Source organism: Magnusiomyces paraingens (assembly GCF_902498895.1).
Source record: "Magnusiomyces paraingens strain CBS 517.90 genome assembly, contig: contig3, whole genome shotgun sequence".
Classification (NCBI taxonomy): domain Eukaryota; kingdom Fungi; phylum Ascomycota; class Dipodascomycetes; order Dipodascales; family Dipodascaceae; genus Magnusiomyces; species Magnusiomyces paraingens.
The window spans coordinates 606,510-629,676 of record NW_022474069.1 but is presented as its reverse complement, the minus strand read 5'-3'; the positions used below and the strand labels follow the sequence as shown (position 1 = coordinate 629,676).

Here is a 23,167-nt window from a genome sequence, read left to right as displayed (position 1 = left end):
TTCAAGCAAGGGCTTTGCCAATACATCGAGCACAAAAAAAAATCAATTCAGTTTATCCTTTTTTTTATTCCTTTTTCTATTAATAATTAATCGTTACATTCATATCATATACGGGGGAAACAAACACAAACTCTTTAAATGAAAAGAAGAGCAATGGTGGAAATGGCAGTAAGGCCAACGACGGTGTAACCAGTCTTGTAGACACCCTTGACAGTAAGCTCGTGGGCGGTATCCCAGATCAAGTGTCTGAAACCGTTCCAGAAGTGGAAAGTGAAGGGCAGAGCAGCGACACCCTTGATGGCGAGCTTAGCAGCAAGGGGGAGACCGCCAAAGGCAGCAGCCAAAGAGGCAGAGTCAACGTGGTAGCCGAGAATAGGGAGAGCAACGTATGACAGAGCGTAGGCGTAGAAAGCAAAGCCGAGAGCGACACCAGTAATTCTGTGGATACCGGAAAGGGTCATGGTGATACCGGGTTCATAGATAGTCAAATGGGGGGAGACGGGGCGGTTAGAACGCTGCTTTCTGAGGAGAGCCTCGGCCTCATCGAATGTGGTCTTAACAGTAGAAACTTGTCTATAAGATGAAAAAAAGATTAGTATGCCTTGAATAAACAATTATGGTGATAATGATTCATGGATATCAAGAAGAAAAAAAAAAAAAAAAAAGAAACAAAGATTGAACTCACCTGGCAAACAGAGAAGCGGCGGGTCTAAGACCAATGGCACCAGATCTGAGGGTGGTGGCTATAAAAAGATTACTGTTAGCGACATGAAAGAATTAAATGAAACATCGAGGAGAATTAATTGCATACCTCTAAGAGCGGGAGCAAGACGAGTAGCGAGCATTTTTGGAAAGGTTGGGTTGTGTGATTATGTGTTGATTGAATAGAAAAAAGAATGGGGAAAAAAAAATATAAAAAAAAAAAAGGAGGGGTTAGAACGATTGTTTTGGTGGAGGAGGTCCTTTTATTAAAAGAAAAAAAAAAAAAGACCCGCACATTGGGGAGAGGTTTTCGAAGCCAGTTGACCAATCAACATCGAAGCATTATTTATCTGGGAGCGGTCCGCGCACGCGGTTTTCCGCCGGGTGCAGCGTGCCATGGCTTAAGAAAAGTGCGGGAAGAGCAGTTAAAAATCTGGAGCTTAAAGGTGTAACTTCTATAGAGTAAGTTGTAACAAAAAAAAAAAATATAGATATATAATTATCGTGTTGATTATAAAATTATTAATAATTATTTGTTAATATATTTGTAATTTTTAATTTTTTTAATTTTTTTTTTTCAACTTTTGTAGGTAAATTTCTACTACTATAAATATAGAAAAAGTTTTCACCTCGTTTCTCCTTTTCTCTTCTTTTTTTTTTTTTTTCCATACACAGCCAATGGTGCTGTCTCTGAAAAGATCATGCAGAAGGCTTGTGCCGTTTTGGCACAATGCTCTCTGTGGCCCTGGTTCTTGTTGTCTGATACTTTCGAACGTTCTGTTTGGAGGTTTTTGGATAACTTGTGACTGGGGGTCTCTCTATTCTGCAGAAGAAGAAAAAAAAAAGTAGAGCTTGAGATTTTATATCTCTCTTGTTTTAACTTTTTCTTTTATTTTTCTTGTTTTAAACTACTGCTCTAGGGGGACGATTTTTTATAGAGACTAGTCGCTACGTGCTGGAGATTGACGTCTGTCCGTTTAATCGCCGAATGCTCTATTATTTACCTAAGGTTATTTGGTTTCATACCCGGTCAACATGATAAAAGTTGTTGTAAATATTTTTTTCAAGAAAATTTTTTTTATACATTCCATTCGTAGAATAGTAAAATGTCTTAATCTGAATCTCCAATATCTTCGGATGCTTCTTCATCTTCAGATCTTTCATCTTCAGATCCTGATCCTGATTCATCTTCTTCATCATTTTGGTCACCACCTGCTCCAAAGTCAGCATCATCATCGTCGTCTTCAGAGTCAAATTCATGATTTGCAAAATTGACTGAATCTGCACTCTTACCAGTCGGTTGCCGCTGCTCCTGTTGATCCTTTTTGCTTTCTTCGCGTGATGCTCTAATGAGCTCATCGGGGAATACGGCCTTTGCGTCGACCTTGGCGCGACGTTCCTCAGCAAGACTTTCGTTGCTGAGTCCATGGTAATCAACAAATCTATTGATATCCTCAAAGCTGCGTTGGTCAATCATTGAAAATTCTGTTTCTGTGACAGCCTCATCATCAACATCTCCCTTGTACTTGACAATTAGATTAAATGTAGAAGAGGTGATGGAGGAGTATGAGATGGCTCGGATCCCGCCGAGCTCAAACACCAACACGGGTTTCTTAAAGCCAAAAATCACGGCTCCTGGAAGAAAATAAAGTACACCATCTTTGGACCCTCTATGTGCACTCACGTGAACAAAGGTTTGGCCTGGTGGAAGGGTTTGTACAGAAGTTGGCTCTATGTTTTGGCGTTGAAAGTAGAGCAACACCATGTCGTTAATATCACCTGAGTAAAGTTCTCCGGCGGCTGCACCTGTTGGCTTAATAACAGTACGAGTGGCATCTGCTGTGATTGTTGCTAGTAATGGCTCAGAAGAGGCGGCTTTTTGGGTGATTAGGAGGGCCCAATGTGGTCGCGTTTTTTCAGGAATTGGCAATAGATATACTGCACGGATTTGTGTGGCCCCCAACACAAACTCTGGTGGGTCAGAGATGTGTGCACCGGGTTTTTGTAAAATAACAAGACCTCCAGGAGCCAGTATAACATCAAGACGTTTGCGGAGAGGAATTTGGACCGATACACCTGGGATGCGGAGACATTTGTCTTCATCGACATTCAAAGGTGAAGCAGAAGAAGTAGTTGCAGCGGCGGTTGTGTTGGATGAGCTTGGTGTAGGTGTTAGCTTACGCTTCTTTGATGTTGAAGAATCATTAAGATCCGTCAAGTGGGAATATAATGCAAGAAAGACATTGCGAGTTCCCGGGTATTGTTCAATTGCTTTTGAAACCTGTGCACGCAAATCATCCGGAAGAGCCGCAAAGGCTTGGTCGGTGGTCATTTGAAGCAAAAGGCTCGGTAGATAGGTATTGGGATAAGATTGGAGTGAAGAGATTGTATGTAATACCTGTATGTATTGATTGACTGACCATCAACAAGTAAACAAACGCCAGCAGGAAGTTTCTGGGTACATTAAAGGATGTACAATGAAGTCACACATGATGATTGTAGTAAATAGCTCTCATAAAAGAAATTAGAAAAGTTTGTCATGAATGATGTAATTAGACTTACGAGAAACACGGTAGGTATTTTCGGATTATCTAATTAAAGTTGGTTGCTATTTAATTTTTTTTTTTTTTTTTTTGCTCGTGTTGATCTTGTAGCCACGACAACCCATTTTTTTGGGGTTCGGTCTGGGTTCGCTATACATTTTATTTTATTTTAATTTTTTTTTAATTAAATTAAGCTCAAGACCCAAATCGGGACCCACTTGTCTAATCGGATCTAAAAAAAAGCCTCATACTAAAGCCGCATAATAAATTTCAGCCAATAGAAACTATTAATTGATTGCCCTAACCCATAATATTGCTATTACTAGAAATAAATTTCTCACTATATAGAGGTCAAATTTCTAAAGTAGCGCTATGAAATCTTTCACCATACAAAAAAATAAAAAAATACTAAAAAAAAAAAAAAATAAAAAAATTTCACTCCCAACCAACCAGCCCACAGACGCAGCCAACCAACCACACACAGGATTGGGAAAAGCACGCCAGCCATCAGCCGTACACCATACAGCCAACCAACCAGACTGTTTGGATGTTACAATATTTTGGTTTGTTACAACATTTCTGGTAGCCCAGTGGCTGCATGTGTGCTTAGGTATTTTTTTTTTATAGGTGTGTTAGTATATGTGTGTCTATGTATGTAGGTGTGTATATGTAAAAAAGTCTACAAGTCTATGTGTGGTTGCCCCAGTCAGCCAACCATTCAGTCGGTTAGCCAGCCAGTCAGCCAGTGTGTGCCAGCTAACTAGCCAGCCAGTGTGTGCCAGCCAGTCAGCCAGAGAGCCAGCCAGAGCTCAGCACCGGTCTAGTTGGGTGGAACCAAAAAAAAAAATATATACAGGCAGCAGCAGCAACAACAACAACAGTAGTAATAGTAGTAGTAGTAGTAGTAGTAGTAGTAGTAATAGTAATAGTAATAGCAATAGTAGTAGTAGTAGCAGCACCACCGCCAGCACTACCACTACCACCACCAGTAAAGGGGATAAGCCACGGCCTATTGTTGGCTGGCTTTGGCTGACTGGCCCGCTTATTTGTTTGTACTTACTTTATGGATTTTTTCCCCTAGCCCTCTCCCCTTTTTTTATTTTTTTTATTTTTATTTTATTTTATTTAATTTATTTATTTATTTTTTTTTCTATCACGAAAGTGTGATATTCCTTCCCTTCTCTCTCCTCTCCTCCTCTTTTTTTTTTTTTTTTTTCTCTCTCTCTCTCTTTTTTTTCTCTCCACCTCTCTCTCATTCTTCCCCTTCATCCATCCCATCCACCCCACCCTCCACACATAGACCTTTAACAATGGTTGCTCCTCGTCTCGTCCCAAGCGTCTCCCGCTCGGCCTTCCGTGTCGCTCAGTCTAACGCTCGTCTCTTTGGCCGCAGAACCATGGCCACTGAGGCCACTGCTGTTGGTACCGTCAGGTAAGAAAAACTAATTCTCAATGCTTGTTTTCGATGTTTTTTTTCACCTTTTTTTTTTTATCATTGAGCCCGAGTAATTTGTTTCTTTTCATTAGAAATATTTTCAATGGCACAAATTTAATTTCTTTTCAGCATCAATTGAGGAGTCTGTTCAATTTGGACTTGCTTTTGGGTTACAAGCTTGTATTCAGCTCTTGCGCGCTTTATAGCAATATCTACAGACAAAAATGCTAGCTTGGTCTTATAACTCGCTCAACAAACAAACTTCAATTGAAACTTCCACATTGACATTAAACATTATAACTTTTTTTTGGTTTCACTACATTGATTTTAAATACTAACTTTTGTGTTTTTTTAGATCCGTCGTCGGTGCCGTTGTTGTAAGTACTTGAAGTTTTGATTTTTTTTTTTGCCAGCCATTTTTTTTGCCAGCCTTTGAGTTTTCATTGGCCCAGAGTTATGGTGACCTACCACGAATTGGAAAATTTTTCATTTCTAGCCAATGAGCGTACACTAACCCAAGTTTCCCTTAGGACGTCCAATTCCACCAAGACAACCTCCCCGCCATTTACAACGCTCTCGTCCTCAAGAGAGACGATGGTGAGAAGCTCGTCCTCGAGGTCGCTCAGCACCTCGGTGAGAACACCGTCCGCACTATTGCCATGGACGGTACTGAGGGTCTCGTCCGTGGCCAGGAAGTCACTGACACTGGTGCCCCCATCACCATCCCCGTCGGCCGTGGTACCCTTGGCCGTATCATCAACGTTATTGGTGAGCCCATTGATGAGCGTGGTCCCATCAAGGCTACCAAGTACTCTCCTATTCACGCTGAGCCCCCCACCTTTGCTGAGCAGTCTACCTCTGCTGAGGTTCTCGAGACCGGTATTAAGGTCGTCGACCTTCTCGCTCCCTACGCCCGTGGTGGTAAGATTGGTCTTTTCGGCGGTGCTGGTGTCGGCAAGACTGTCTTCATCCAGGAGCTCATTAACAACATTGCCAAGGCCCACGGTGGTTTCTCCGTCTTCACTGGTGTCGGTGAGAGAACCCGTGAGGGTAACGATCTTTACCGTGAAATGAAGGAGACTGGTGTCATCAACCTTGAGGGTGACTCCAAGGTCGCACTCGTTTTCGGTCAGATGAACGAGCCCCCCGGTGCCCGTGCCCGTGTCGCTCTTACTGGTCTTACCATTGCCGAGTACTTCCGTGATGAGGAAGGCCAGGATGTCTTGCTCTTCGTTGACAACATTTTCAGATTCACCCAGGCCGGTTCCGAGGTCTCTGCCCTTTTGGGTCGTATCCCCTCTGCCGTCGGTTACCAACCCACCCTTGCCACTGATATGGGTGCCCTCCAGGAGCGTATTACCACCACCCAGAAGGGTTCCGTCACCTCCGTCCAGGCCGTCTACGTCCCTGCCGATGATTTGACTGATCCTGCCCCTGCCACCACTTTTGCCCATTTGGATGCCACCACTGTGTTGTCTCGTTCTATTTCTGAGTTGGGTATCTACCCCGCTGTCGATCCCCTTGACTCCAAGTCTCGTCTTCTTGACGCTGCTGTCATTGGCCAGGAGCACTACGATGTTGCCACCCAGGTCCAGCAGACTCTCCAGGCTTACAAGTCTCTCCAGGATATCATTGCCATTCTTGGTATGGATGAGTTGTCTGAGACTGATAAGCTTACCGTTGAGCGTGCCCGTAAGATCCAGAGATTCCTTTCCCAGCCCTTCGCTGTCGCTGAGGTCTTCACTGGTATTGAGGGTCGTCTCGTCCCCTTGAAGGACACTGTTAAGTCTTTCAAGGAGATTCTTGAGGGCAAGCACGACTCTCTCCCTGAAGCTGCTTTCTACATGGTTGGTGGCATTGAGGAGGTTGTTTCCAAGGCCGAGAAGCTTGCTTCCGAGGCTGCTTAAACCTGCAATCGGTAGTTTGTATTTGTCTATATAATAATCATCCTTATAATACCAAAGTACTATTCCATTTAAAAAAAAAAAATAAATTGATAATAAAAAAACGCATTTAAAAAAGAATTATTATATACTATAGTTAGTTCATTATAATGAATGAATAAATGAATTTCATAAATTATGAGATTTTCAGTTAATGCTATTGTTGACAATTGGAGTTTATTTATTTTGTGTGTAACGAGATTTTTAACATGTTACAAATGTTGTAACAAAGTTGATGACTCTTTTGAATAATTTTTTTTTTTTTTTTTTCGCCACCACCACCACCACTACTAACAATACTAACAACTACTACTGCAAATCCTCATTATCAAATCACCACAAAACCTCTTCACAACCACCCCCTTTCTCTCCATACCAGACACGATCTGTTTGCGATAAAACATCCCCGGGCTCTGTTTTTATCTATCTCCCTTATCTCTAAATCCATTTTGGAATTTAATTTAAAAAGTATAAATATCTCTTAATTTTCACTTTATTTATATTTTTTTTATTCTTTAATTTTTATTTTATTTTATTTTATTTCATTTCTCTTTCCATCTTTACTTCTCCTATATATCCACACCTTCCCCCCCTAGTTGATGCATTTCCCCCGGTCCATTCTGAGACCCTGTATCCGAATCCCATCTTCTTCTTTCCGCCACAGATCAACAATGTCGACATCCAACCTTACTCCAGAAAACTGGCCCGCTTCCAAGGTTAGAAATACTTTCCTCGAATACTTTAAGGACATTCGAAACCATACATTTGTCCCCTCTTCTTCTGTCATCCCCTACGATGATCCCACTCTTCTCTTTGCCAATGCAGGCATGAATCAGTACAAGCCCATCTTCTTGGGTACCGTCGAGCCCTCCTCTCCTCTTTCAAAGCTTACCCGCGCTGCAAACTCTCAAAAGTGTATTCGTGCTGGTGGCAAGCACAATGATCTCGAGGATGTTGGTAGAGACAGTTACCACCACACCTTTTTCGAAATGCTGGGTAACTGGTCCTTTGGTGACTACTTCAAGAAGGAGGCCATCCCTTGGGCCTGGGAGCTTCTTACCAAGGTCTACGGCCTTGACCCTAACCGTCTTTACGTGACCTACTTTGGTGGCGACGAGAAGCAGGGCCTGGAGCCCGATCTCGAGGCCAGACAGATTTGGCTCGACAATGGTGTCCCTGAGGATCACATTCTTCCTGGAGATGCCAAGGATAACTTTTGGGAAATGGGTGATCAAGGCCCATGCGGCCCTTGTTCCGAAATCCACTATGACCGCATTGGTGGTCGCAATGCTTCCCACCTTGTCAATATGGATGACCCCAATGTTCTTGAGATTTGGAACATTGTGTTTATCCAATTCAACCGTGAGGCTAGCGGTGAGCTTCTCGTCCTCCCTGCCAAGCACATTGATACTGGTATGGGTTTTGAACGTCTTGTGTCTGTTCTCCAGGACAAGCTTTCCAACTACGATACTGATGTTTTCACCCCTATCTTTGAACGCATTCAGGAGCTTACTGGCGCTAGACCTTATGCTGGTGCCTTTGGCAAGGACGATGTTGATGGCATTGACACTGCTTACAGAGTTGTTGCTGACCACGTCCGCACTCTGACTTTTGCCATTGCTGATGGCGGATACCCTAACAATGAAGGCCGTGGCTATGTTCTTCGTCGCATTCTCCGCAGAGGTGCCCGCTACGTCCGCAAGAAATTTGATGTTCCTATTGGCAACTTTTTCTCTCGTCTTGCTCCTGTTCTCATTGAACAGGTTTCTGACATCTTCCCCGAGCTCAAGAAGGATACTGAGACCATTTTTGAGATTCTCAATGAAGAAGAACAATCCTTTTCCCGCACCCTTGATCGTGGTGAGAAACTCTTTGAGCAATACGCCGAAACTGCCAAGAAGAATGGCCAGACCAAGCTTAATGGTAAGGACGTTTGGAGACTTTACGATACTTATGGTTTCCCCGTTGATCTTACTCGCTTGATGGCTGAGGAAGCTGGTCTCGAGATTGACGAGGCTGAGTTTGAGACTGCTCGTCTTGCTTCTTACGAGGCTTCCAAGCGTGGTAAACGCTCTGCCGGTAAGGAGCTTCTTAAGCTGGATGTTCACAGTCTTGCTGCTCTTGAACAGGAGCACAAGGCCCCTAGAACTGATGACCATTACAAGTACCTCCCTGGTGACGTTGATGCTAAGATCATTGCCATCTACTCCGACAATAAGTTTGTTGACACTACTGAGGGTCTTGCTGAGGATTCCCAGATTGGTGTTTTGCTTGACAAGACCAACTTTTACGCTGAGCAGGGTGGTCAGGAATACGACACTGGTAAGATTGTCATTGACGGTGAGTCTGAGTTTGAGGTTGAGAATGTCCAGACTTATGCTGGTTATGTTCTCCACACTGGCTACATCAAGTACGGTAACTTCAAACTCGGTGACAATGTTGTTGCTGGCTTTGACGACCTTCGTCGTTGGCCCATTCGCAACAATCACACTGGTACCCACATTTTGAACTTTGCTCTTCGTGGCGTTCTTGGTGATGGTGTTGACCAGAAGGGTTCCCTTGTTGCCCCCGAGAAGCTTCGTTTCGACTTTTCTCACAAGCAGGCTTTGACTCTTCCAGAGCTTGAGAAGGTTGAGAATATTTCCAATGAGGAGATTTCCAAGAATGTCCCTGTTTATGCTAAGGATGTTCCTCTTGCTCAAGCCCGTGAGATTTCTGGTGTTCGTGCCGTTTTTGGTGAGACCTACCCTGATCCTGTTCGTGTTGTCTCTGTCGGTATTCCCGTTGAGGATCTCCTTGCCGAGCCCGAAAATATCAACTGGACCAAGGCTTCTATTGAGTTTTGCGGTGGTACCCATGTTGCAAAGACTGGTGACATTAAGGAGCTTGTGATTATTGAAGAGAGTGGTATTGCTAAGGGTATCCGTCGTATTGTTGCTGTTACTGGTACTACTGCTTACGATGTTCAGAAGCTTGCCAAGTCTTTTGACGAGAAGCTTGATGCTTTGGAGGCCCACGAGTTTGGTGCTGAGAAGGAGGCCCGCTCCAAGGCTCTTGGTGTTGAGCTGAAGCAACTGACTGTTGCTGTTTTGGCCAAGGCAAAGCTCAATGAGAAGTATACCAAGATTCAGAAGAAGATTTCTGATGAGCTCAAGGCTCGCCAGAAGGCTGAGGCCAAGAAGGCTCTTGAGACTGTGACTGGTTACTTTGAAGAGCACAAGGATGCTCCTTACCTTGTTGCTAACATTGCCGACATTTCTGCCAACTCCAAGGCTCTGACAGAAGCTATCAACTACGTCAAGATCAAGGCGTCCGATAAGTCCGTGTACCTCTTTGCCGGCGAGGAAGGTAAGGTTGCCCACGGGTGCTACATTGGCAAGCCTGCGCTCGACAAGGGTGTCACTGCCCAGGATCTTGGTGCTGTTGCAACCAAGCACGTTGGTGGTCGCAGCGGTGGCAAGGGACCCACTGTGCAGGGTTCTGGTATTGACGAGAAGCAGATTGGTGCTGCCGTTGACGAGATTACTGCTCTTCTTAAGGAGAAGCTTTAAGGAGGGCAATGAAAATTAGAGAGTTCCTTAAAAGTTTTTGTGTATTAGTAGAAATATAAATATTATTATTATTATTATTAATTAATTAAAAAAATTCTTTGTTGACAGCTTTGACACTGTCGATTCTATTTTCAAAAAAGGCTGTAATGTTTGTCATGCACACGCCCTGCGCTTGGATGGCATTTTGGCGGGTAGATGAGCCAATGTGAGGGGTTATGATAACATCCCAGCGGTCCAATAGTCCTGGCTCAATCTGGGGTTCACCCTCAATCACGTCGAGCCCGGCTCCGTGAATACGACCAGAGCGTAGGGCCCGCAGCAAGGCAGCCGAGTCTACAGTTGCGCCACGACCCACGTTGATGACACGCGCGCCCTGAGGTAACAGAGCCAGAGTATCATCGTTGAGCAGGTGGCGGGTTTGTGGGGTGAGTGGGAGAGCTGCGACGACCAACTGTGCACGAGGAAGAATGTCAGCAAGACGCGAGTAGTGTTTGGCGTGGTATCCCAACTTTTCTGTGACACTGGCTGGAGCTGGGTTCCGGGAGTAATAGCATACATGCATGCCGATTGCACTCAAACGGGCGCCAATTGCGCGGCCAATAGGGCCAAATCCAAGTACAGCAACGGTATGGCCGCGCGGCTCCTCGACGGGTCGGTCACCTACACGGTCACCAAAAGAAGCAGAGACTTCCAAAATATGATGTTTCGAGTCGTCGCGGTATTTGAGATCAGCAAGCAGGGGACGGCCAGCTGAAGCATCCCAGGGTCTTCCAGAAGTGAGGAGCGCACGCGCGGCAGCCATATCACCAGAGAGTGCGAGGACACGCTCAAACGCTGGTTGTTGACGGTAGAGGGAAAGAGTTAAGAGGAGGGCATGGTCTGCGACAGGTGCAGCGGCACCTGTGCCTGGGGTGTTGCAGAAAAGAATTGGGGGTGAGCGAGCGGCCAGCGCGCGCGTGTCGAAATGGTCATAACCTACAGAGCTGGAAACAATGATTCGGAGAGACTGGGGTAGATGGGGGACGAGGTCTGCGGTCAAGCTGCCAATGGGCTGAAAGCGTAGAAGAAGTTAGAGAAGGAAGGAAATGTTATGAGTGAAATGTAGTTTTATTTTTTTTATTTTTATGATGATGATGATGATGATAATACTTACGTCGAGGCCACAGAACATACACAGAAAGGCAACTGTGTCGCTATGGACAGACTGCATGTCTTTGATGAAAGCATCGCGAGTCGAGAACTTGTAGTGCTATAGATGAAAGTTAGAGTCAAAAGAATTTTTTTTTTAAAAAAAAAATAAAAAGGCATGAAAGAATTGGACTTACCACACATTTGAATGTTTGTGAGAAGACGGCAAATTCTTTAGTATCTGCGTAGTAGTCGTTAAAGATGAGCACTTTTGGTTTGACTGTTAGGGGGGATTGAATATTATTCATATTGGGCACTTAAATTTGAAGGAAAAAAAGCTGAATTTAAACCTGAAGATAGATAAACAGATAGATAAATATTGAAATTTATTTATTCAAATGTACATTTTTTTCAAAAAAAGCCATTTTGGCGGATTTCACCAGTCTTTTATATAATTTTTTTTTTTTTAAATATTCCAAAGTCTTTTTCAAAGATGTAAATTCCTCACACACACATAATTTTAATTGATTGTCGTGATAATCGTTGAAATTTTCAGTTGCATAATCTGCGATTTTTCAACGGCCAAAAAATCTAAATTTAAATTTTTTTTTTTTTTCATTTGTAGCTTTTAAATCTTCAACAAAACTTTTTGTTTTATATTTCTAAAAAAACTTTTATATCTGAGATCTTATTTTTTTTAAAAAAAAAATTTGAATTCTTATTCTTTATGATGATTCAAAGCCATAATTTTTTTTTTGTCTTGGATGTATGTACTTGGGTTCTTTCACTCACTATTATTTGGCTCTCAGTCTTTTTTATGTTGTAATTCTATCGGCGAGAATTTCCCTTAGCTGACAAACTTTAACCTGCCTTATCAACCAACAATATGCATTTTAAACGTGCTTTTGAATTTGAAAAAAAAATGAAAAACAAACAATATATACTTTCAAATGCTAATATTTCATGCTAATGCTCATGCTCATTCTCATGCTCATGTTCATGTCTATGCTAATAAACGGCTCTTGTAAGAATCTGGCTATAGACGGGGTTTTTAATTCGAGAAACAATTATATACCCTTAAACATTCATGAACGGCTCCGGAGAATCTGGCTATGGACGGGTTTTCAAGGGACCGCGGAACTAATTAGCGGACAACTTCCCTTAGAGGCCAAACAACCATACTAACTAGCGCTTTTTAATTGTAATATTTCAATATTTCAATACTCAAACACTTTGATATTCATATCCGTTTTATTTAATTATTAAATATTTATTATAATTTATTATACAAAAATCTAAACTAAACAGATAAGACCATATCCATTTACCATTAATCATACAATTTCACGTGTGTAATATCTATCTATATGTCTCGCATTGTAAAATAGCCTAGCCATATCATTTTCAACCTCCACCCTCATGGCTTGTAAAAGTCATGCCGCAGAGGCTCAAGCCCAGGACCAAGGAAAAGTAACAACGCTCGACACCTGCCATTATCATTCAAGTATAATGCCGGGACCCGAGGGCGTAACGGGGCCTCAGAATCCTCAACAGACTTGCAATCTTTGTCTTTTTCCTCATCACTGTCATCAACTTCACCACTCGGCAAATCCGGGAACAAGTCCTTGTCATTAATAATCTCGTCTAAGTTAGAATTGCGAGGCAAATATAGCACAATGTTGTCGGAAAACGCTTCACGCGCACGGCGCACAACCTTTTGTATGGAATATGGCTGGCATGACGCCAGATCCCACACGTTGCTCTTACTGTAAGAAGTCCCGCCCCACGGTGGACTTAAGAAAATAACGTCGTTGCGAGTGAACCTGTTGTCTGTAATCACTGTTTCTGCGGGTGGATACTGAAATGTAAAGAAATCACCTTGGTAAAATTCGGTATGTTCGTTTTTAATGTACTCTTCACGGTTCAACGCTTCTCTACGAGCTTTTTTTATTTCGTCTTCCTCTTCTCCTTTTTCTTCTTTTGATTCGGACTCAATACTAACACCTGCAACCACTTTCTGACGCTCACGGGGCCAGTATACCCCGTAATTGTGACGAGCCATGGCCACGTTGTTGCCGTTTACATCCAGGTAAAGGACCTTGGTAAAGTCTCGTGCAAACTGAATCGTGTTACCCGCAGCTCCACCAAATGCATCAAATACGGCATGTGCTCTCGGATACCGTTGTTTAATTTGATCTGAAATGACTCTAAAAAAAAATTGCCAGTTAGTCTGTAAAAAAAAAAAAAAAAAAAAACAAGTGGGATTAAGATATAACATCATTAAGAATAACTCACCGAGCAATGGCTTCAGGAGTCACACTGTACCACATCTCCGGGCTTAACTCGATGCCCTCATCAAACTGTGAAAACAGCCGGTATCGTGAGTACCAGAACCTGCGCAGGTCAGGCGGCAAGTCTTCAGGCGGGTGCTGGCTGGAAGAGGTCGACTGCAAGTCTGTACTGGAGCTAATATTAGATGCAGCACGCGCTCGTTTCCCCCTGTTCCCAGCAGAATATTCAGAAGCTGTCTCCTTAGGTGGCACCCAGGGATCGGATTTGTTGTTTTGTTTACGCTTGCGTTTAGCCATTATTCTGGGGAAGATGGTATAAACAATCCCGAAGATTTGATCTTAAAGGGTATCTTTAAGGGTTGATAAGTTTTTTTTTTTTGTTTCTTTGCTGATTGAAAAATAATAACACTCTATGAAATTTTTTATTGTGACAGCTAAATTAGGTTTCTATATTCTTTGAGTTTTTCGTGAAAATGTAACTCACAGCCATCCGGCCTCTTTTCTCTGCCGTTATGACTTGAGCAAGTATCGCGTCCCCAATATAAATCTCATCATCAATGTTTTCATCATCTTCCGCAACCTCTTCCTCCCCCTCCTCTTCTTTTTCTTCTTTATCTCTCTCATTCTCCTCAACACTCTTAGAACTTCCAGAAGAACTCCCAATACTACTACTCCCACTGGATTCCAACCGAGTCTGTCGCTGTGCAAGAAATGCATCCACATCAATGTGCCGGTACTCAAATAATCCCTTCATCTTGCCTTTAGCCCGCTCCCGCACTACCTCGGGCACAGGTGCTGTGCCTTCGACCACATCACGAGCCGTTGTCCATCCGCCAAACCTTTTACTTGGGCGGTCCTTGTTTTCTTGCTCATCATCTGTATCGTCATCCTCTTCTTTCTCCCCACCAAGGAAACACGCGCTACTATCTGAATCCTCTGCAGCTTCTTTGGCATGCTGGCTCAGCTCCATTTGCTCGTCATAAGTCATGTTCCGTGTTGCAAGAGGGTTCCCTGTTCCATCTCCCTTGGGAAGTTTGCTCTGGCACGAGCACCCTAACAAATCGTGCGTATGACATTTTGTGTGCTCATGGAACGTAAACAAATCTTGCAATTCTGCCAAAGAAAATGAATTAGTGCTGGATGTACCCATCGTGACTCCAGCCGATGACTTTCTCAGAGTTTTGGGTCCATTCTTTTTCGTTTTATCAATCTCTTCATTTTCATGCCGTCCGTCCATAAAGCTCTCAGCCAAACTTTGCTTGGTAATCTGTCGCTGGAAAATCTTCTCGTCCATGGCACCCGTTGTCAACAGACGATACACATACACTGGTCGTTTCTGGCCGTCACGGTGTACGCGTGCCATGGCCTGCAAATCAACTGAAGGATTCCAGTCTGTGTCGAAAAGGAAAAGCCGAGACGCACCTACCAAGTTAAGTCCCGTGCCTCCTGATTTGGACGATAAAAGGAAAACAAAAGCATCTTTATTGTTTGCTGCGTTAAACTTGTCAACCAGTGGTTGGCGCTTGTTGGTTGATGTGCTGCCATCTAGCCGTAGCTGCGTAAAGTGTTCTTCGTTAAGGGCATCCTCAATTACGTCCAGAGTTTGAGTATACCCTGACACAATGACGACTTTTTCTTCTGTAGTTTGATACAAAATGCGCAGAAACTGGAGCAAGAACTGGAGCTTGCCACTACTAAAGGGCAGAGTGGGTGGGAGATTGAGAGCGCCAAAGTCTGAATCTTTGAGAAGCGCTGGAGAGTTGCACAACTTCTTGAGCATTGTGATTGCACGTAAATGATCTACAGCAACATTTGAGCCCAAACACTTTTTAATGGAACTTGATTCAACAAGCATTTTGTAGAGCTCTGCTTGACGCGTTGTAGGTCTGCAGAATATAACGGCATCAGTTTTAGGGGGGAGATATTTGTCGAGAGTGTCTGCAGTTCTTCGAAGAGTGAAAAGACGCGTAAGCTTGGACAATTCTTCCGACCGGACTCGACCCTTTTCAATATCTTTTGAGAGAGCCTCCGGTTGGCGAGACTTAAGAATGGGGAGCTCGAATTCCTTTTTGAACGTAGCGTAGGTGCCAAGAATTCCTGGATTTAGAAAATCAACCATAGTAAAGAACTCACCTAGATCGTTTTGGATCGGGGTTCCTGAGAGAATGATGCGGCGTTGGGATGGAAGACTTAAAATGGCTTGGGCAGACTTGTTGTTTGCCGACTTTAAGCGGTGGCCCTCATCACATACAATCAAGTCTATGGATGCCTTTTTGAGATAGGGCGAAATACTGCGGAGTCGTTCGTAGCCAACGATGACGACCTGATAAACTCTGCTGCCTACAAAAGTACGGATGTTTGCTTTGCTGTCGACAACAAACACACCGATGCGCATGGGTCCGAGCCACTTACGGAATTCCTTTTTCCAGTTGTTGATGAGAGTGACAGGACATACAATAAGGGCACGTTGAATAGTGGGCAGATTTCCCTCGATGGGAGTTTGTTTGAGAAGTGTCCAGATGAGAGTGATTGTCATGAGAGTTTTGCCCAGCCCCATTTCATCAGCAAGCAACGCGCCGCGGCCCTGGAAATTACGATACCCCATAACACACTCGTAAAGAAACTGAACACCGGTGACCTGGTGCGGTCGTAGGTATTTTCCGAGTAGAGGATCGATGACCACGTCAATGACGGATTTCCCTGGGGGCGGTGCGGCTGTTGGTCGCGGCAAGACGTGGGCGTTAGGATCGTTAGGGTCGTGCCGCATACCGTGGACATTACCCTGGTTTGCTCTTGGGACGATTCCCGAGCGGGTGAGAGAAGACTGGTGAGTGGTATTGTTTGCGAGGGGCGAGTGGAATGTGTTTGGAGCGACTTTTGTTTTGACTAAGGGGAGCACTGTTTTAGCAAGAAACAGGGTATCTTTGTTTTGTGGGCTTACAACGGCTGAAATTTCGACTTCCAGATGGCCAACCTTGAGAAAATGGTCCACACAGAGCTTGCCTTGAACCCGTGAGCGTGCAAGCACACGGCCATTGCTTCCTTCGAGTGTCACGGCGCCGTCTGCAGCCAGGGTTAAGAGTCCATCTCCGTCCCAAGTTTTATTTTTCTTTGCTGTGACTTTACGCCAGACAACCTCAAAGTATTGGTTTGTTGACTCATCTGATGATGCAGTTAAGGTTGATGTTGAAAGTTGAGCTGAAGATGCAGGTTTAGTGATTGGGATGGATACTCGGCTTGATACAGGTCTGTGTGCGGGAGAAGATCCAGGCAGGGTAGTCTCTGATTTAATACGTTTTATAGGAAGTCCTGGTGCACGGGTTATTGCTGGTGATGGGTTTATTTCAGACTTGGTATCTACGTTTTCCGGGGTATTTCTCTTAAGGCTGCTTTGCTGTGGTGGTGCACACGAACCCAAGGTCTTAAGAGGTTCATTGTTGTTGGTTGTTGCTGAGGAGCTACTTGGGGGTCTAGAAATGACGGGTTTAAACGGAGCATTTAGGCTTGAAGCCGAAGAAGACGAAGATGAATTAGTCGGAGCCCTTCGCCGGTACATGTTTTAATGTTATATTTAATTTTGGTCAGATCAGATGAGGTGGGTATCTTTTGCTTGGTTTGAGTTAAGTTGATGGTGGTTTTTTTTTTTTCGTGAGAGATTTGAAAATTGATCTGGCCAATTTTTTTTTTTTTTTTCATTTTGGCAAAAAAAACTTAAAAGTGGCGTCGTCTACGCGCGTCTTACATAAGCTGACCAATACAAAACGTGCACGGCTATGAACACGGGGGAGGGAGTTAATAGTATAAGAGAAACAAGTAGCATGCCAGGTGGATTGTTGAAAGTATTGATTTGTTTCAATTTTTGTTTTAATTTATTTTTTAAAAGTATTTATTTTTTCAAATGATTAAAACTTCATTTGTTGTTGTTCTTATTGTAGTTGTTGTTGCTGCTCTTACTGGTGATTGTCAGTTTGGATAGACTGGCGACAGTGTCATAGGAGACTTTTGGTCCACACAAGTTTTCACTTTTTTGTTTCCCCCACTTGGACAATTCCCTTTTGGTTTTCTTTATTGATATTTCTCAAATAAACATTTAAATTGAAAAAGCCAAAATTGAATGTAACAGTTTTTAACTTTTTTTTTTATTTCATTTATATATATATTACTAATAGAGAAAAGGCAGATATCCGAAGGTGGGGGCTGTTTGAACTCAGACAATTGCTTATATACAAGGTACCTTTGACTTCCTAAGATCACAACCAACTACCAAAGGAAAAAAAAAAAAAAAAAAAAAAAAACAATTGAAACTTGTAAAGAAACGGGGTTTTTGGAGAGTTTCTATTCCATGCCGGACAACCGGTCGGGTTTTTTCCTATTAAAGGCGGATCGAAAGAGTTTGGAGGAGGAGGAAGAAGAAGAAGAAGAAGAAGAAGAAGAAGAAGAAGAAGAAGAAGAAGAAGAAGAAGAAGAAGAGGAGGAAGAGGAGGAAGAGGAGGAAGAGGAGGAAGAGGAGCCCCACTGCCTTTTTTTTTTTTTTTTTTTTGATTTTCAAGGCTTATCGTAAATTAGTAAGATTTAGCTAATTCCAGTTTAAAGAAAAAGCTTTGGTTTGTAAACATTAAAAGACTGTGTTGAAAAACCGTTGTGTGGGAATTTGAACTACTCGGTATTGTCCATATACAACAACAACAACAACAACAATTGTAACGACTATAAAAAATCCACACCAAAACAACTTCTTTTCTTTCTTTCTTTCTTTCTTTCTTTCTTTTAATTTCTATTTTCTTCTTTCTGTTAAATCAGTCGATATCTCTATTTCCCTCAATTTCTCTTATAAAACCCAACACTCATCCCCTCCCCCATCTCACCACCTCTTTTTATGCTCACAAAGCAATTCCGTCCGTTCTTCATTGTCTCTAAACTCCCATTCTTTGTTCGCACAATGTCATCTTCTTCTACTATTCCCCCCCGCGACAGCGTCAAGCGTCATGCCCATGTATGTATTTCCCAATAATAAGACATTATTGACTAATTGCCAAAATAACTAACCTTCTTGTGTAGTCCGACTTTGAAATTGTCCAAGAAGCTCGTCCCAAATTTGACGCTGACCACCACCTCTTCTACACAAAATCTCCCAATGCCGAGAACTGGAAACCAGGTCAAGGAGCCAACAGTGATGACTGGAAAAAGCATAAAAAAATTGACTTTGATCCATATGCCGAGGGCCGCAGCCCCATCAACAACTACAAGCTTATGGTTTCCGGTATCACACCTCGTCCTGTAAGTATTTGAAAAAAAAAAAATAAAATAAAAAAAAAAAGGAATTATGCTCAAAATCAAGACCACTAACTCATTACCAACAGATTGCCTTCATCTCAACAATCTCGAAAGATGGTGTCACTAACCTGGCTCCGTTCTCTTACTTTGAAGTTGTCAACAGTGACCCTATCATCTTTACAGTAGGTATCTCCAAGGGCACTGGCTTTGAGAAGGATACTGCATCCAATCTCAAGGCTACTGGCGAAGCTACCATCAACATTATTTCCGAGTGGTTTATTGAGTAAGTATTTTAACTTTTATTTCAAATTGTTTGTTTGTTTCTAACTATTATAAAAGAGCTGCCAACTTTACCTGCACAAATGCTCCTAGAAACGTATCCGAGTGGCCTCTTTCTGGTCTGACCAAAGCCAAGTCTGTCAAGGTTGCACCCGCGCTTGTTGCCGAAAGTGCCTTTTCCGTGGAGGTGAAGGTGCGCCAGGTCGTGGAGTTTACTTCGCATCGCACAGGAAACGCATCAGGCGAGCTGTTTATCTTGGAAGGCGTACATGTGCATGTTCGCGAGGACGTGGTTGATGAGGAACTGGCCAATGTGGATTTGGCCAAACTCAAGCCTGTGGCCAGATGTGGTGGCATCACTTATACCCCGGCCATCCAAGCCTTTGAAATCCCGAGACCAGCTTATGAGGTGGAGGTTGAGCCCAAGCCTGAGGTCAAGGCTCTTTTAGAAAACGAAGAAAAGTAAGAAAGACAAATAGAATCTTTATAATAATTTATTAGTACTTTATATAAAAGACTAAAATTAATCAACAACATGAATTGCTAGACTCTTTGGATCCTGAATTTTGACCAGCTGCGTCCATTGATAGTTTCACAAGCCTACCGCCACCACCACCTCCGCCACCTCCGGTTCCTACCCGTTTTGTTCCTGCCGCTTTAATTCCATGCGAGCGATCATTAAGATCGTACTGGCCGCTCACGATTTTGCGGTGGATTTCGTTTGATACGCGAGAATATGCTTCCAACACGTTGCTGCCGTCTTTTGCACTAGTCTCGACAAATGTAAAAATATTGTTTTCGCGCGCCCATTTGTTGGCTTCATCATATGTCACTTGTCGTGGAGCCCGGGCCTGCCGGGGAGATTGTATATTACTTGTTTTTGTGGTATCATTTTGTGATTGTTCTTCTTGTTCTCGTTCTTGTTCTTCTGGATCTTCTACTAAATCTGTTTTATTGCCCACAAGGCAAATTGCAATATCATCATCAGCCTGTGTTCGAATGTCATCGAGCCACTCTTTTGCATGGACAAATGTTGATCTGCGAGTGACGTCGTAAACAAGAAGACATCCAGCCGCGTTTCGGAAGTAGGAGCGAGTGACTGCACGGAAATGTTCTTGACCAGCTGTATCCCAGATTTGCAGCTTCATGTGTTCGCCTGCTGTGCCTACAGAAACGATTTTGCTGCCGATTTCTGCGGCGATTGTGACGTCGTGGACTTGAGAAAAGCGGTCATCAGTTAGTCTGATTGTAAGTGAAGACTTGCCGCAGGCTCTGTTTTAACAAAGATTGATAAAAAATGAATTGGATGATAAGGTTAGGTACTGAGATATTGGAGAAAGGTTATATAGTTAAACGAGAAAAAAAAGATAAACATACGAGTCACCAATCATGACTAAAACAGGATAGAAAAAGAGTTAGAAATTTTTTTAAAAAAAAAAAAAGAAAAAGATAAAAGAAAGTAAATACTGACCTATTTTGGCAATGTAGTCCCATGTTCTGGAGCTCATTGTGATTAGAGATGGGAGGTTTAAGATGGTTATTGAGTAATAGATGTGGGAAATGTTTTTGTGGTGGTGGTGGTGATGAAAGAAATATGTGGTAGTGGGAATTCACTGTGTGCGTAGATGCCATTTTAGGACAAGGCCGAAGCAGCCCCCACCCAGTTATGTAAAACTAACTAGACTTAATAATCATTTTTGGAGATAAAAAAAATCAAGAAAAAAGCTGATTTTAATAAATCATGAAGATATAAATGTCAGAGAAGTACCTAATATATAATATACAAAGTTTCAGTAGAATCTGGTAGTATTTTTGTTTATTTATTTGGCAATATTGTTGTTAAAAGAGAGGACCCTGAGGATTTGGACAACCAAGCAAACAGGCGAGCAGCCAGAAAAACGGCAAATGGTCAAAGCACGCGCCCGTGCGGCGCACATTATTGATGTGAAAAAAAAACAAACAAATAAATAAATAAATAAATAATGGAGAAACATTTTAAAGTAATTAAATATTGACAAAGAAAAATAAGATGAAAAATAAAAATCTATAAGTGTATTTTTTAAATAAAAAAAAAGGAATCATTACTCGTGTGCATAAAAAGTTGGATTGGGTGAATGGAAGGCATATTTTTGTTGTGTACGTGTGTGTGATGATGATGATGATGATGATGATGATGATGATGATGATGATGATGATGATGATAATCAGCCTGCTATAATACCCAAAATAACAGTCCAAAAAACATTGACCAGACTGTTAAAGGGAACTAGGAACCTAGGATCCAAAAAAAAGAATTGGATGGTCGATGCAAAGGGCCAAATTATGTAGCTTGTTTTGAGCATTTTGAAATAAGTTTGGTGAAAGTAGGATTCAATGTCTCTTCCGTCCCAATAGGAAACAAAAGTGAAAAAGATGAGCAAGTTGATAGGATTTCCTATTGTCTGGTCTAATAAAACACGCAGAGGTACATGCTCAACAGCCTCCATGAGGTTATCAGTCCACCACTTTGTCCAAAGCCCGTTAAGCACGCCATAACAGTAGTATTTGAGTAGACCCATGATGTGGAGTCTGCGATGAACAATGGCTTGCAATAGGCCTTGAGAAAAGCCGCAGAGAAGAAACGATACCAGAGCACAGCAGCCATATGGAGAGACAGAGTACATGGATTTATAGTAGAAAGCCATGAGGACTAGAGAGGCAATCTGGGCTATGACAACAGCTCCAATGATAAGTTGATTGTGTGATTGAAAGCGAGAAGGTTTTAATGAGGTACTTTTGGAACGACCTCGAAGACCTTTTGAGGAGATATTAGGTTTTTCATTGTTGACTGGGGTAGTGACGCGGGACACGGAGAGATCGTTTTCAGTGATGAGTCCCAACTCGAGCACCGAAGGCTCGACTGTTTCAGGAGCCATTAGAGAGGAATGGGTTAGAGAATAAAAACAACCGAGGGGAAAAGTATTAAAAGTTAATACTGAATGGGTTTACTCTTTATATATATTAGAAAAGAATTAGGGTGAATTAAGGAGATCTTTTGGGGGTTTGAAGCTACGGAAAAAGAAGGTAAGAAAAAAATTGATTAGGTGGTCTTCTTTTTTTTTTTTTCCTGTTTGTTTTGGTTTAGTATGAAAGGGAGAACACCACTGGAATGTCACCACAAAGGGGTTAGGGTAGGACTAGAAGTCTGGGGTAAATCTGGTTTTATATAAAGGTATTCATATGGAAAAGTAAAAGTGAAAGATTTGAAGTTCTTTTATATATATATATTTATTTGGAATGAGAAAATTTTTTCACTTTTTTTGTTTCATTGAAACAAATGAGAGAATTTACGTATGCCCATTAATATCTTAACTCTTGAGACTTGAGTATACACTTTATATGCATCAATGTAAGTAAGTTATAGTAAGTACTTTAGGTATACATAACTAACATGTATCAATAACATGAATGGTTTCTATATAACTTTCAAATCAAATCAAATCAAATTTAGTATAAAAGTAAAATAGAATTTTTTTTAAAAGTTCTTTTTCCTTTCTTTATTGTTAATAATTTATATCTGAATCTATAATTAACTGCTTATGCTAAGGAATTTTCATGTTTAGTCTTTCCATCTTCTTCCTTGGAAAGCTTTGAACATAATTATGTAGGTTTTATTTATTATAATAAAAACCTCTAAATGTTATTAACATAATATCTACCAAAAAATCTTTAATAAAAAAAAAAAACTTTGAAGAGTTTTAAGACTTCTTTTTACCTGTTCTGCAATCTGCTCTTCTTCTTCCTCTTATTTTCTGCCTATTTGCTAAATGCACACATAGTAGTATCAAAGCTGGCACGCAATTTTTTCCCTTTTTCTCTCTGGTTGTTAGTTTGATAAGCCTCTGTATTGTGCTTATATAATTCAATTTTTTATTTTTTTTTTTTTTATTTTTATTTTTATTTTTTTTTTGCTCCCTTCCTTATCACAAACCTTCTTTTTTTTTTTTTAATCACAACCACCAACTAACTACCTCAGCCAACA

The 23,167-nt window shown here is 42.0% G+C and overlaps 10 protein-coding genes across 10 annotated transcripts; 3 read left to right on the top strand and 7 right to left on the bottom strand.

Moving 5' to 3' along the window:
* Positions 1-134: 134 nt before the first annotated feature.
* Positions 135-845, bottom strand: SAPINGB_P003500 (uncharacterized protein; the record flags this gene model as incomplete). The annotated part of the gene is made up of 3 exons (XM_031998218.1): positions 135-573; positions 686-743; positions 812-845. The coding sequence occupies 3 exons, from the start codon at positions 843-845 to the stop codon at positions 135-137; spliced, it is 531 nt and encodes a 176-aa protein (XP_031854109.1).
* A 968-nt stretch (positions 846-1,813) lies between these two features.
* SAPINGB_P003499 (uncharacterized protein) lies at positions 1,814-3,034 on the bottom strand (the record flags this gene model as incomplete). Its single annotated transcript, XM_031998217.1, has 1 exon — positions 1,814-3,034. The coding sequence occupies one exon, from the start codon at positions 3,032-3,034 to the stop codon at positions 1,814-1,816; it is 1,221 nt and encodes a 406-aa protein (XP_031854108.1).
* A 1,521-nt stretch (positions 3,035-4,555) lies between these two features.
* SAPINGB_P003498 (uncharacterized protein) lies at positions 4,556-6,587 on the top strand (the record flags this gene model as incomplete). The annotated part of the gene is made up of 3 exons (XM_031998216.1): positions 4,556-4,677; positions 5,036-5,057; positions 5,211-6,587. 3 exons carry the CDS (start codon positions 4,556-4,558, stop codon positions 6,585-6,587), a joined length of 1,521 nt encoding a protein of 506 aa, XP_031854107.1.
* A 707-nt stretch (positions 6,588-7,294) lies between these two features.
* Positions 7,295-10,174, top strand: SAPINGB_P003497 (uncharacterized protein; the record flags this gene model as incomplete). The annotated part of the gene is made up of 1 exon (XM_031998215.1): positions 7,295-10,174. One exon carries the CDS (start codon positions 7,295-7,297, stop codon positions 10,172-10,174), a length of 2,880 nt encoding a protein of 959 aa, XP_031854106.1.
* Positions 10,175-10,259: 85 nt separating this feature from the next.
* Positions 10,260-11,610, bottom strand: SAPINGB_P003496 (uncharacterized protein; the record flags this gene model as incomplete). The annotated part of the gene is made up of 3 exons (XM_031998214.1): positions 10,260-11,225; positions 11,328-11,423; positions 11,500-11,610. 3 exons carry the CDS (start codon positions 11,608-11,610, stop codon positions 10,260-10,262), a joined length of 1,173 nt encoding a protein of 390 aa, XP_031854105.1.
* A 1,109-nt stretch (positions 11,611-12,719) lies between these two features.
* SAPINGB_P003495 (uncharacterized protein) lies at positions 12,720-13,890 on the bottom strand (the record flags this gene model as incomplete). The annotated part of the gene is made up of 2 exons (XM_031998213.1): positions 12,720-13,509; positions 13,598-13,890. 2 exons carry the CDS (start codon positions 13,888-13,890, stop codon positions 12,720-12,722), a joined length of 1,083 nt encoding a protein of 360 aa, XP_031854104.1.
* A 142-nt stretch (positions 13,891-14,032) lies between these two features.
* Positions 14,033-17,149, bottom strand: SAPINGB_P003494 (uncharacterized protein; the record flags this gene model as incomplete). The annotated part of the gene is made up of 1 exon (XM_031998212.1): positions 14,033-17,149. One exon carries the CDS (start codon positions 17,147-17,149, stop codon positions 14,033-14,035), a length of 3,117 nt encoding a protein of 1,038 aa, XP_031854103.1.
* A 1,320-nt stretch (positions 17,150-18,469) lies between these two features.
* SAPINGB_P003493 (uncharacterized protein) lies at positions 18,470-19,612 on the top strand (the record flags this gene model as incomplete). The annotated part of the gene is made up of 4 exons (XM_031998211.1): positions 18,470-18,586; positions 18,652-18,870; positions 18,954-19,150; positions 19,207-19,612. 4 exons carry the CDS (start codon positions 18,470-18,472, stop codon positions 19,610-19,612), a joined length of 939 nt encoding a protein of 312 aa, XP_031854102.1.
* Positions 19,613-19,673: 61 nt separating this feature from the next.
* SAPINGB_P003492 (uncharacterized protein) lies at positions 19,674-20,654 on the bottom strand (the record flags this gene model as incomplete). Its single annotated transcript, XM_031998210.1, has 3 exons — positions 19,674-20,418; positions 20,524-20,539; positions 20,618-20,654. 3 exons carry the CDS (start codon positions 20,652-20,654, stop codon positions 19,674-19,676), a joined length of 798 nt encoding a protein of 265 aa, XP_031854101.1.
* Positions 20,655-21,350: 696 nt separating this feature from the next.
* On the bottom strand, positions 21,351-22,061 carry SAPINGB_P003491 (uncharacterized protein; the record flags this gene model as incomplete). Its single annotated transcript, XM_031998209.1, has 1 exon — positions 21,351-22,061. The coding sequence occupies one exon, from the start codon at positions 22,059-22,061 to the stop codon at positions 21,351-21,353; it is 711 nt and encodes a 236-aa protein (XP_031854100.1).
* Positions 22,062-23,167: the final 1,106 nt, after the last annotated feature.